This window comes from Adiantum capillus-veneris, chromosome 9 (genome assembly GCF_014529385.1).
Source record: "Adiantum capillus-veneris isolate H3 chromosome 9, ASM1452938v2, whole genome shotgun sequence".
NCBI lineage: Eukaryota > Viridiplantae > Streptophyta > Polypodiopsida > Polypodiales > Pteridaceae > Adiantum > Adiantum capillus-veneris.
In genome coordinates this window covers 116483364-116496943 of record NC_140939.1, presented here as the reverse complement: position 1 = coordinate 116496943, position 13580 = coordinate 116483364, and the positions used below count along the sequence as shown (strand labels likewise).

At 42.4% G+C, this 13580-nt stretch overlaps 1 protein-coding gene across 4 annotated transcripts in view; it reads right to left on the bottom strand.

Moving 5' to 3' along the window:
* Positions 1-7367, bottom strand: part of LEW1 (Undecaprenyl pyrophosphate synthetase family protein) — a 69481-nt gene extending 62114 nt beyond the window's left edge. The window contains exons 1-4 of one of the 4 annotated variants that reach the window (XM_086519988.1): positions 7041-7353; positions 6887-6957; positions 677-739; positions 482-578 (exon numbers count right to left, since the gene is read on the bottom strand). In XM_086519988.1, the coding sequence (XP_086376114.1) occupies positions 482-578; positions 677-739; positions 6887-6957; positions 7041-7311 (502 nt within the window). In that variant the 5' untranslated portion in view covers positions 7312-7353. Of the gene's footprint in view, positions 1-481; positions 740-6886; positions 6958-7040 lie in introns of all 4 variants that reach the window. The other 3 variants (XR_015189183.1, XM_086519987.1, XM_086519989.1) reach the window with 3 other exon arrangements.
* Positions 7368-13580: the final 6213 nt, after the last annotated feature.

Sequence of the window (13580 nt, the reverse complement as noted above, 5' to 3'; positions counted from 1 at the left end):
TCAGGCCTTGGCTGTAACAAACTTGGACACTCCAAATCAAGAATCTACCACGACAGCACCAAATAACCACTTCAAAAACAGTTCATAGTTCACAATTTATTCGACACTCGCCCGGCGGAGTTCCGTGCCTAGAGATATTGGCCCCAAAGAGACTGGCACCCCTTTCGGTATTTCTTTTTGTATTAATCTGTGTTCAAAGTACAAGAGTGCGGGCAGGCGCTCACATTCAGACTCTGCGTCTGAGTTATGAGACCTTGCCTACTTATTTAAAGAGTACAAGGGATGCCAAAAGCAGAGCCCCAAAAGCTGGAAATTAAAAGCTCTTCATAAAGCAAGAAGGGATTTCTCTCTCTCAAGCCATACTTGACACAAAATAAAGCAAAGTTTCTCTCTCTCTCTCTCTCTCTCTCTCTCTCTCTCTCTCTCTCTCTCTCACATTGCGTAAAAGAAAGCAAGCCAATAGTGTAGGAAAAGCACCAACCAAAAGCTGGCAAAAATTCCGCAATCGGCGCCGCAAAACGCGGGCTGCAACGTCGGCACTGTACGGTTTTCCATGATTCCCGCCGCAAAACACTAGCCTGTCCGTACAGTACAACCACGTCATCATTTCAGTTGGGACCAGCAGGCGAGTGTATGTGTGTGTACTGGGCAGCCACGTCAGCAGTTTGTGACATACCCCCCTCTTGGAAGCATTGTAATCGCCCTCGATTACGCCTGCAAAACAAACACAAGCCATAGACTGCCTTAGCAGACACTGACTGTTAGTACCTACACACTAGGAACACACATCTAGCACATGTACCAATCAACAATCACATCATACGACATCACAGGACATCACTCGACATCACGGGACATCACATGACATTCAACATTCATTCAGATCTTAGACCATGATTTATCGCAATGCAATTAGCAATCGCATCTAGATCTAGTCGGGACATCATAGATGCCCGATTGACCAACCCCTATTGCAACCATGTCTATTCGAGATCTTTTAGACCAAAATGCTACAGTCATTTCATCTATCAGTTCCTGCACTTCAAAACAAGTCGAGAACAAATCAGTTTCATATTCCGGAATTTCATTTCATAAAGTCGTACAGCAGAATATTGTCAACTCTCAGTATCCCTGAAGCTCAAAGAGATATCAGTGACTCTAGTATTCTAAAAATCAAGGCACCTGTTGACAAAGGAGCGGAGTAACTCCCCTCTTGTGCAACCCACTGCACCAAATCTCCGGCCAAGCTGAATTCGGGGTCCATTTGGAGTAGACTATGCTAAACCAAAAGCTTCAAGGTAAAGGTTCACAATCTGAGGAGTATCTGCTAGGTCCTCCTCCTCCATCCACTTCGCATCCAATGCAGGATAGTTCTTGAATTTAACCAAGAACCGCCTTCTTACTTTGCCCTTATTCTTTGTGTCCTTATGTGCCAAAATCTGTTCAAGAACAAGGATCTCCTCGTTTTCCTCCACTTCGGGTTGCTCATCGGGCTCCCCATCTTCAGGCAATCACCTTTAAAAGGTTTCAAGAGACTCACATGAAATGCATTGTGAATCCTCCAAGTGTCAGGCAGTTTCAGTCAGAAGGAGACATCATTTATCTTTTCAGAGATCTGGAAAGGTCCGTAGTATCAGATACTAAGCTTTGGAAAAAGCCTCTCCTTTCACTTCTTCTTTCTCAGGAGTGCCTTCTCAAAACGTAAGAGCACACGATCATCCTCCTTCAATTTCAAATCACGACAATAGCGATCCGCTGCCTTTTTCAGTCTTTCCTCAGATTTCTGCAAAGCCTCGCGAACCTTGACAAAAGCCGAGTCTAAGTCTCGCGTATACTCATCAGCTTCAAAAATCTTATCTTTTGTGCTTAGGAAGGGTGGAACCTTCACAGCACCTTCAACAATCTCAAATGGCGTCTTCCCCGTCGAAGAGTGTATCGTGTTGTTGTAGGCAAATTCCAACAAAGGTAGATACTTTTCCCATTGAGTCTTCTGATCCGAGATATAAGACTTCAATAAATCTAAAACCACTGAATTGGCAATCTCAGATTGTCCGTCAGTCTGCGGGTGGAAAGATGACGAGAACTGCAACCGCGTGCCAATGTTCTCCCAAATTGCCGTCCAAAACAAACTCATAAATCTAGGGTCCCTGTCGGAGACGATCGTCTCAGGCATGCCATATAATTTGAAAATCTGGGCCACAAACAGTCTCGCTAAGTGATCCGGCTTGACTGTTTTCTTCACTGGAATGAAATGAGCCTGCTTGCTAAATCTGTCAATAACAATCCAGATACCATCGTGACCACTCTGTGTTCTCGGGAGATCAAAAATAAAATCCATTGCAATACTTTCCCAGTGGCAGGTGGGTATGGGCAAAGGCTGTAACAATCCCTGTGCTTTATGCCTGTCAAACTTGACCTTGCGCACAAACATCCTTCTTGAGTCTCGGGCACGGGTGTTTACAGGTCTGAATTTAGCCCTAAAACAGTGAATTTCAGCAAGCAATAGATGTATTACACCTTGTGGAAACCTTTGGTAAGGTTTTGGCAGTGAATGTAAGCCATTGTGGACTGATTTTGAGTGAAAATCGGTTGCTGTTTTTCTAGTACAGCAGGCTGTTTTGGCCTATTTGCGCACATTTGGGCGTGTTTAAGTTGCCAAATCAGGGTTTTAGCATTTGCACTCACTTGGGATGGCTTCAAGCAGTGAAAGTGGCAATCTTTGCACATTCGGAAGCTTGAAGGGGCCCATAACTTTGCGATATGGAAGAAGCAATGTTATAATGTGATGCTCCAAAAGAAACAGGCAAAACCGATTAAAGTGCAGGGACAAAAACCTATTGACATGTCGACTGAGGCATGGGAGAAAGTGGACCAGTTAGCTCGTTCCACGATTCTACTTTCAGTGTCTGACAGCTTATTGTTCAATGTTGAGAACGAAAAGTCAGCTTGGGGCATGTGGAAGAGAGTGGATGATTTGTATGCACAGCAAAGTGCTACTAGTAAGGTTTACTGGCTTAAGAAGCTTATGGATCTCCGTATGAAGGAGGGCACGCAAATATCGGTGCACCTCAATGAGTTCAACTCAATTTTCAGCCAACTCTCAAGTCTAAAATTTGAGATTGACCACGAGTTCAAAGCCACTTTTCTGCTATGCACATTGCCCGAGAGTTGGGATATTTTCCGGACAGCTCTCAGTAGCTCGAGTGCAACACTTACATATATGGATGTAGAGAGTTCTCTCCTCATGGAAGAGTTGAACAGGAAGAACACCACTGGGGGTTCTTCTAATGCATTGCACTTGAGGGACAGGTCCTAGCAGAGGGAGAAGTTTGACCATAAGGGCAAGGCACGCAGCAAATCTCGCAGGAAAGATGTTGAGTGCCACCATTGCAGTAAGAAAGGGCATTATAAACGTGAATGTTTCGAGTGGAAGAAAGAGAAAAACAAAGGTGTTGAAACAGATGCAAAGGACAAGGGAAATGCAAAGAAGAGCAATGTTTTGATTGAGGAAATAAATGTTGCAATTAGTTGTGAGAGTGACAGCAGCAATGATGTACTCAATGCCTCTTCTTTTGATGCACGTAACCTGGCTATGGGTTCTAGTGAGGACATGCATACTTGGATCCTTGATTCAGGTGCCTCTTTTTATGTGACACCTCATGTCACGTGACACATCCAACTCTATGTGTCCGTGGACAAGCTACAGCATGACCAAGGTTCAATTCGGTCAAGTCAGTCTAAAATAGAAAGTGATCTGGCACTTTTGTGAGTCTGTTCGCCGACCGTGCATGACCAGTCACTTAGATTAGATGCATATCCTCCAGTTGCACACAGCATGATCATAAGCATTCCCATCAAGATCCATCAGGTTAAATTTTCCAGTGCATTAAACCTATTTTCCCTATTTTTGACATTTTTCACTTATTATTTTTAAGTGACTTTTGTTGGAAACTAGGTAGGGCAATTTTGCTAAGATGATATATAAGCAAACCAGAGCTAGCACTTTCTGGCAGAAGAGGCAGGAGGAGCACACGCTCAACAGGTAACTTCTTAGCAGAACCTCCAAGAGGCCTAGCGTTTTTCCATCACAGCAAAAGGCTTGCGTTTTTGGACCAAATCAGCCAACGTCTTTACATTGGCAATAGCTTGGCGACAGCAAGAAGCAGAAGACTCCCAGCGTTAGCAAATTACCCACAGCCATACCATTTTCAGCCCTAGCATTTTTGCATCTGCCAAGCATTTCAGTGTTTTGCAGATCTACCGCGACGGAACCAACACAAGCACCAGCGTTTTCAGTTTTCAGCACTTAGGCATCGCAGAACAAGTCCCGAACCTCGTAGATCTCACCTTCCCGTAGCAGATCCTCGCCGCACAGTCAGATTCCGCAAGGTTTACAGATTCAGCCCGGAAAACGCAGATTTCAGCATCTGCGTTTTCGGTGCATCGTCGTTGCATCGTCGTCATCGACATAGAGTCAGAACTCAGCAGATAAAGATTGTAGCTTTCAACCCTTAGCAATTTCAGATTTCAGCCCGTCTCGTCGTCGTCGACATTGTCGGCAAGTCCAAGCATTGTAGAGATTTGTGCAATCATAAGTAGACTGCTCTCGCCATAGAGAGTGGGGCCTTCGGAGGAGGGTTTGACAACAGTCTAGTGTCGTATTCTCTTCTCTCTCTATCTCTCAGTCTCATGCACCTTCATTCACAGTGTTCATCACTTTGTTTGTATCCATTGCACTCTCTCATTAAGAACGGAAGGCTCTCCCTTCCATAAGAACAAAAGGAACCTTGAGCACCGTTCGGAGCACTCATCTTGAGCAAAGTTCAAACATTCACTCCGTTGCACCTTACACCTCACCGGAATTGGTTTTCTCAGTACACAAGTGAGGTGCAGGGCACTGTCTATTTGGGGGATAAATATGCATGTGATATAGCTTGAATTGACAGTGTACAGTTCTCTTTTGCAGATGGTATGACCTTTGTTTTGCATAAAGTGCGTCATGTGCCACAACTCAAGAAGAGTTTGATCAGTTCAAGGCAGCTGATGATACAGCTATCACACCACTTTCGGTGATAGCAAGTGGAAGATATGTAAAGGGTCACGGATTGTAGCCAAGGGCTGCAAAGTGGACACCTTATATCCTTTGTATGTATCCAATGTGTGTGACCACGTTGTCGCCGTAACCGAGCAACCGAGTGTTTCTTTGTGGCATGGCCGGTTGGGACACATGAGTAAAAGAGGAATGGAAACTCTGTCTCGTTGTGATTATTTGCCGTGTTTGAGATATACCTAGATGAATCCAGGATATACCCAGATTCACCCTTGAAGGAAAGTGCAAGGTATAGCCTCATGGTAGTCACCCACAAGACAATATAACCATCAGCTCCATCATGCATAGTATTGACTAAATACCACGACATCCCCACTAACGTCGTCAGTGCCCAATAGTGGGTGTACAACTAGGTACAAACATATGCTCCCAAACACAACACACACCACACGCACACACACATGAGCATACATCAACACAAAGTTCAACGTGCTGAGTTTCTATCATGACTCCGGAGATCAAGGGCAGACTCAGCCATAATGAAGCCTAGCACTAAGAGAATCGTTAAAATTGGAAAAATTAGCACAAAAGAAAAGGTAGTTGATAGGGCATACGCACCACAAAAGATAGAAAGAATTAGCACAATATCAACTGGTCGTAACTCGGACGAAAACTTCACAATGTGAGGTCTGCATGTCCGCCGTGTTTGAGATATGCTGATTTTTCTCATTGTGAGCATTGTATTTATGGTAAGCACACTCAAACACCGCACAAGAAATCTCTTTCTTTAAAGTCTGACAAGTTAGACTTAATCCATTCAGATGTATGTGAAATGCCCCAGTTGTCCTTAGGGGGAAAGAAGTATTTTGTCTCGTTTATCGATGATGCTACACATAAGGTGTTGGTGTATCCAATACGTGCTAAAAGTGATGCTTTGGATACTTTTAAGAATTTTCTTGCATTTGTTAAGAATCATATTGGCAAGAAGCTTAAGTCTTTGCGCTCAGATAATGGTGGAGAGTGTGTATCAAAAGCATTTATTGACTTTTGTGCTGCTAAAGGCATTAAAAGAGAGCTCATTGCTCCTTTTAATCCCTCCCAAAATGGAGTTGCAGGGAGGTTAAACCGGACTATCCAGGAGAAAGTTCGGAGTATGCTGTCACATGCTGCATTACCTCGTGGTTTTTAGGCAGAAGCTGTGCAAACAGCTATTCACTTAATTGATCGCTAACCGAGTAAGAGGTAGTTGACTCCTATGTGTATTTGAGTTACTTCCGTTAGTAATGGAGGTCGCGTATCCATGGCTAGAGGGTATGCAGCTTTGAGGATGCTAGAACATCGATGCCACCAGGCACATTTATAGGAGCTCCATAGATAGGGGTGGCTTTTCGATTCATTAGTAACAGCAAGCCCTTAATTAAACACCTCACTCCTTATTCTGCTCCCGGTGGATGCTGTGGTATAAGGATCATTTCCTGACTATTGAGGGGCAGTTTCATACAAAGGCCAGGCTACATGGATGGATACATGCCATATAGTGCAATTGGATAGCTCAGTGTTATCACACAGACTAGAGAATGAGGCTGGCTGAGCGGCTAGCACCCCCTTGAGGATCCTCAAGCTGTGAGTCTTTACAGATTATGTGCAGCAGAGGTAGAGGGTGAGGAACACTATGTATGCAATCATGAGAGCGTATGGAGGCGATATATTGGTTTGTTCATAGTCCAGCCTACATTAAAAGAGCTAATGGAGTGTTGAGGTATCAAAGACAATGGACCGCTTTCTACAAAGACACATGAATGCCAAAAAGACCAAAATGAAGGGTAGAGAAGTTACAGTGGTATGAGAGTAAATTTGCACTGTTAAATTTCCTTCAAGGGCTTCAGGAAGTACAGCTTTTAAATTACCTGCACAAGCAAATCGACATTCGAGGACTCTCTCTCTCTCTCTCTCTCTCTCTGTGTGTGTGTGTCTCTGTCTGAATGCGTACCTTTAGCATCATATAGGGAGACGTGCCGCAGGCCCAGCTGAGCGAGCTGTTGAAGAAGCATGATAACCTTGGAGACATGGAGGACGACATCTTCACTGTCGACGAGCAAAGCCAGATGGCGGGGTAGCTTCTTTACGCTGTGGGACGCGGGGACGCAGAAAAAGCGTCTAAGGTAGGAGACGAAACCAACGCAGCAAGTTATCCAAACGTACACGACCTGTAGAAGGCGCCAGCAAGACAACCTGGCGATGGAGCGCGTTGTGAGACCCATGTTTTTACAGGGGCGTCACCGATCGGAATGTTATTCTATATAGGACATAGGTCAGCATAGGTCGGAATGTTGTGTGGTAGGTTTGTACAAATATGTTTAAGGTTGTGTTGTAGGTTGTCCAAAGGAGCTAGTTTGGTTGGTTGAGTACTTGTCCTTCGTGACTCTTGTCATGGGTTTGAGTGCCAAGCAACCCTAGTAGCGTTCACCGATGTCCTTTTGTATCAACACGAGTGGCAATGATTGTTCTGCTACAAAAAAAAAGGTTGTGTAGTAGGTTTGTATAAATATGTCTATCGCATTGCCCTCGAGCAAAAATGCTTATGCGTTGCAACATCATCTTGGGTGCAACCATGAAGAGAAAGCATGGGAGTGATCGCCCTTCTTAGTTCTTTGAATATAAAGAGCCGTGTGCCATGTTGGTCACCATGTCCAACTTGCCACTCAATTGCTAGCATAGCTAACCTTATTCTTTACCTCTAACCATAACAAGATCAGGGAGATACATTGAGTGCAAGAAGGTCCACCGACATCCAATCTCACCCTTCTCTCTCTTTCACCCTCTATGTTCGTGCCTCCCTCTCGTCATCAAGTGGTGTGAAAGTCGATAGTTGTCTGTCTCAACATTATGTCTTCGCAATCTACACACTCGATGGTGAAGAGAAGGCTAGTTGAGGAAAGAGAAGAGCTTACATGTGTGGGATTGTAGTATGGTTGGTTATGGCTTTGGCAAAGAGTTGATAGATTTATGCCATGGAGCTTGACTACTATACATAGTAGAGAGTGTGTAGGTTTCTATGAGCTGAGGAATCCCAAACTCCGAGCAAGCCATTTCGAGCTAACACAAAACCGAGCAATCTCTAGCAAAGCACCTTGAATATATCCACATTGTGTAATCGATGCAATTTAGGATTAAGTAAGAAAGAATCTTGTCCATTATCTATTTCTATGACTCCAACTTCACGTGTGCATCTTCTCGATCATCTATTTTTAAACCCTCCAAACTTCACCTGTGCTTCCAAAACATCAATGAATGCAAAGACATAGGGTCCACAATGGGCTCAAAATATTCTTCCAAAGGATAACCTTGGTCTCAAACATTCTACATTCCAACATCAATGCACTCTTATAGCCAAGACTATGACCAAGGATAGGGATATGCCTATCCATGTGAAGATATTCTCTAGCAAACGTTGGAAAGGGAAGGGTGGTACTTCCAATTGTTACACAATTCTAAGCTAAGGGAGCTAGGTATTCAACAATGAAAGTGAAACTTTTCTAGGGGGAAGCAAATAACTCGCATGGTGGCAATTCTAAAGGCAATCGATGGCACATCGTGATGCACCGCATAGCACTTCTTCCAGCAAACGAGGATAACCCCTACCAAGGTTTTAAATGTGACCTTTATTTGATTTGGTTTTCTGGTAGTCCTTTATAGTGGTGGTTGTTTACAACAGCTCGCTAATAGCATAATACCCTCATTAATGTTCATGAAAAAAATTTATCCCAAACATACACAAATCCCTTTATAGGAAATACTTAAGTGAAATTTTTTGCAAATTGCTATATTTTTAACTATATTTACAATATTTTATTGCTAAAACTAATTAATAAAATTTTATTTCACTCTGTTCTCACCTGGTTTACATACTAAATTTTTGACTGGCTCAAGGCGAAGTTGACACACTTTTCTAGAACATCGGTCCCTCATGATCAAGAGGCTGCTTCAATTAATTGAAGAAATAACATTTTTCCCAAGTTGAAGCTACTCAACATCTAAGTTCTAACACTAAAGTGTGAATTTAAAGAAAAGTAAAGGTTGATAGAAAGAACTACTAGGCTGAAGCCCTACAGAAGAAGTCTCCATGGCCGAACGAGGCTCGGTGCACGTGTGAGCTGCCCTATAGAAAGGTCTCCATGGCCTTTCTATATCACCCACGGTGATGGTCACAACTTTCTACTCATCTCATGTTCAGTAGCATCACTACTTGGGAAAAGTGTGTCTCGGCTTACAATCGTGCTCCTTTGAAATTTAAAAATGCTTCTTGAGAGCAAAAGGAAAAAGAAATGTCCTGCTCAAAAAATAATGTAAAAATATCAAAAATCAGCTTGAGATTTGAAAATTCCCTTTTTAGAAAAAACATGGTGAGGAATTGTGTGAGGCTTGGAAAGAGATTTTTTCTAGAACACTAAGTAGCACCCTCCCTATTTGCGACCCCTTGCCCTTGTCTTGATGGATATGAGTAGAAAACCCAATAATACCATGCGAGATGGGAGACATGGTGCCCATGATTGGTTAACAAATTACAGTCTTGATGGAGAGTAGAGCATAACGCCATGTGAGACTTGGCAGCTTGGGATATTGTATCCGTAGCCGGTATAAAAAGCACTGGAAAAGCTCTCTCTCTCTCTCTCTCTCTCTCTCTCTCTCTCTCTCTCTCTCTCTCTCTCTCTCTCTCTCTCTCTCTCTCTCTCTCTCTCTCTCTCTCTCTCTCTCTCTCTCTCTCTCTCTCTAAACGAATCTTTCTCCTTAAGATTCTCCACACGAACGAGCATGCATAGGCCTTTGCCCAATTCCTCGCGGTAGCACCGTAGCTGCAATTGTGTGATTGCCGAGTAATCCAATGCAGAAGTGACGTTGATGGGTGCCTGAAATATACAGTATGCACATGCTACTCCAATATTGTAGGGCACGTACTCAGCGGCCGATGCTCCAACACTTGCGAGTGGGCAATGCTCCATGCACTTTCGAGTGAGCAAACCTACCCTGTGGGTGTTCCTTCGTGTTTTGTGGAAGATCAAGTCACCGTACCTATCAGAGTCTACATTGGCATGTTGCAGGCAAGTCTCAAAACCAAGCACGAGGCGGCTTCAAAGTTGAAGCTTGGCGGCTCTGGAATGGCAGTGCTGCAATCAGAATTTCTGCAAGAATTTTGCCTGTAGCCATCCATGTCGGCGTGGATGGCTATAGGCAATTGATAGTGTGAATGTAAGTGTTTAATACAAACGTACCTGTAGCCATCCGCGCCGGCCGGATGGGTACAGGCAGTTGCATTTTCTACCAAATAATAACTAGGCGGGGCCCAATCATTTTTATTCATGAAATAGGCCGAATCTTTTAAAGATGCGATGCGTGGATGCAACCCCAAGGGCAAAAAAACATGCAAGAAATAGTGGCAATGGTCTTGCCCAGATTGTGCGGATGACTGTTGTGGCAAGGGATCCCCTGCACACGACAAGTGAAGAGCGGAGGCGCAAGGAGAAGGATGGCAAATATGTTTTTTTATGATAATAATATGGCCGATCAACGATAGAGTAGGTAGGGAGGCCAATCGTTATAAATCCAAAATTGGCACTAATCTTTGAGGATGCCCATTGAAGGGTGGGGGAAGAAGAAGGCGAGCTGCTGCACAGGTTTGTCATAAGAGGGATGATGCAAGGAAGAGTGCAAACGTTATCTGCTTTTTTTTTTTAAAGGAAAGCGGTGCTTTGGACATGTGAGCCTCTCATTGCTGGTCTACGACAATGATTCACATTCCTTTGAGACGAGTGGGTAGAGTTCGATTTTATATTGCTGCTTTTATAATGATTGCCAGCGGACAGCAGCCTTAGGCTTGGCATGAGGAATCTTGTGGAATCTATAGGAGAAATGAATAAACATAAAGTAGAGCCAGTATGTAGTATAAAGTATAGCCCTTTGATTTGTATGGTGCAAATGTTAACAAGATTTGATGAATTGTTTTAGTGCATGAAGAATTTTGTGTCCTTGACACCTTTGAGTTAATATTCTACTGTAATTTGCTTACTAAGAGTACTTTCACATGCAACAAGAGTAGCATTTTTGAGCAATCTTGAGCAGTCGTGGTTGGCTTGCGTAAATTGTCCATCAAAAACCTTGTGATTGCACTAGAAAGGATGAGAGAGAGGGCATAGTTTTTCCAACTCTGCTGACATTGATGGCTAAAGACACGGCAAGAGAGGAAAATATTATTAACACACACCAAAAATTACAAATTATGCTTAATTTTAATGACCTAAGTTGACCTATGATGGCACTCTTCTACCATAAAGAATTGCACATAGCCATTCGTGCTATCTTGAATGGTTGCTAGTCCTCTTTACGCAAAAACCAAAGCTAGTGCTCACAAACTCCTTTCTTTGTCACCTTCCATTGCATATACCCATCCGTGTCGGCACAGATGGCTATAAGCAATACAGAGAGATAGAAATAGGATTTTTTTTTTCTATTTTTATGACAGAACAAGCATTGTTGCTCTCAAGTTTCAAGGTACAGAACGTGACATGCTCTATTTTCATCATAGAAAACACACAAGAGAAGGGAAAGAAAATAATTGGAGAGATGACCCTTCATGGGCATGTGTTATTGCAACACGGTGATTGTTCATTCCAATTTTTTGATTAAATATCTATTGATAGCTTGGTTACAGTGAAAAAAATGCCCTTTTTTTGTTGTAAAGATGATGCACTAGGGTGGGTCGCAAAGTATACTCAATAATTGGACTTGACTATTAGTAATTTCATTATGGTTTATTTCTTTTGTCTATCTTGAATTCTTGGGTGATTGCACTGAGTAAAGCATGTTTTTACTTTTAATGGAGATTCAATCAATATCAATCATATAATTTGTTTCAAGCCATAGCCATTGTTTTTGTGTTTGCAGTGCAAATACTCTATGATCTTCATGGGGCATATAAGAGGTGGGAGTCCACTTGATTTCACTGAGGAGAGGAAAAAAAAATTCTACATCTCGGAAGTATGACCAATTGATTCATTTATGTGACACCACATACTTAATCACCCAAGTCTAGTAGGTCGATTATGCCATTTCCCTCTTGAATAATAGGCATAGAGTTCAACTCTCCTCGTCGGCTAGATCTTTAAGGTCTCTTGGGATAGTTTCCTACGACGTTAAAACTCTTTTCTTCTAGGTGTGTGTGGGTGTGTGTGCTAATAAAAAGAAGAAAATGGTATAGCCTTTCTATCACCCAAGTGTGGTAGATTGGTTATGCCATTTCCCTCTTGGATAACAGGTCTTAAGTGAACTCTCGTTGTCGGCTAGATCTTTAAGGTCTCTGGGATAGTTTCCTATGACATTAAAACTCTCTTCTTCTTCTTCTTGTCTCTCTCAGATTGCTGCTCGGTTATTTCCTTGCTCGGAAATATTCGCTCGCCATATGGTAGGACTCCTATGAGCTCATCATTGTGTGTGGGATTGTAGTACGATTAGCTATGGCTTTGGCAACAAGTTGATAGATTTATGGCATGGAGCTTGACTACTATACATACTAGAGAGTGTGTAGATTTCTGCGAGTTCAGCATTGTTTGTGCACAGCAGCACTCTTTTGCAAATCTAAGCATTGTTCCCACCATGCCCATCCATTTTGACGAGATCTATAGCGTTGCAAAAAAGGGTTTCTCCAAATTCTACACCTATTTCTCTTTTTTCCTATATTTTCCACAGATTTGTCATATCAATAAAGATTCGGTTTTCTTTTTTTTGCATTATGCTCATGTGGTGTGCTAAGGAAGTCAATTCAACTCTTGACGAGCTTCTTATTGAGGAGTTATTGAGGCACGGTTGACAAAGTAATTATTCTAATGCAAGCTTCCTGATACCTTAGTTGACATATATGCAACATGTGATGCATAATGAGGGCACACAAAGTGCTTGTTGGCATTCTCTCTTAAGAGGTGGTCTTTTTGGGGTGCATTGAAGGCAATGTATTTTGTTGCATGGCGTGTGAATGTTTGCAATTCTCAAGGGCTTTTGTCTTCTATGCATCCATAGGAATTGTCAGCATGCCACAAATGGACAAGTAGGAGTACTCTTGTACAAACCTGTGTCATGCTTTACATGATTTGAATAGTTTTGCCGTTTTATGGGCTTTTTGATTGTGAGAATCAATGTGGTTAAGTAGAAGATGGACTTCCAACCTATCTCACTCTCTAAATTATTATCAGTGAGTTGTTTTGTGAAATTTCAACCTTTTTAGGTTCCAAACTCATAAAGTAAGCTGGAAAGACCACAAAATAGAATTTTGGTCTAGAAAAGTTGTGGAAACTTGTCAGTAAGTCAAAACCATCACTTGAAAAAAATTCAAAGTCTGACCAAAAAAGAGATTATTATCTCTTGTATGATTAATGCATGCAAAATTCAATTTGATGGCGAGAGTATTGTTTAAGACCTAAATGGCATTAGAATTTGAAAAAAGTGCAGTTCTAGGTCTATAAATAACAAAAACTTTTTTTAA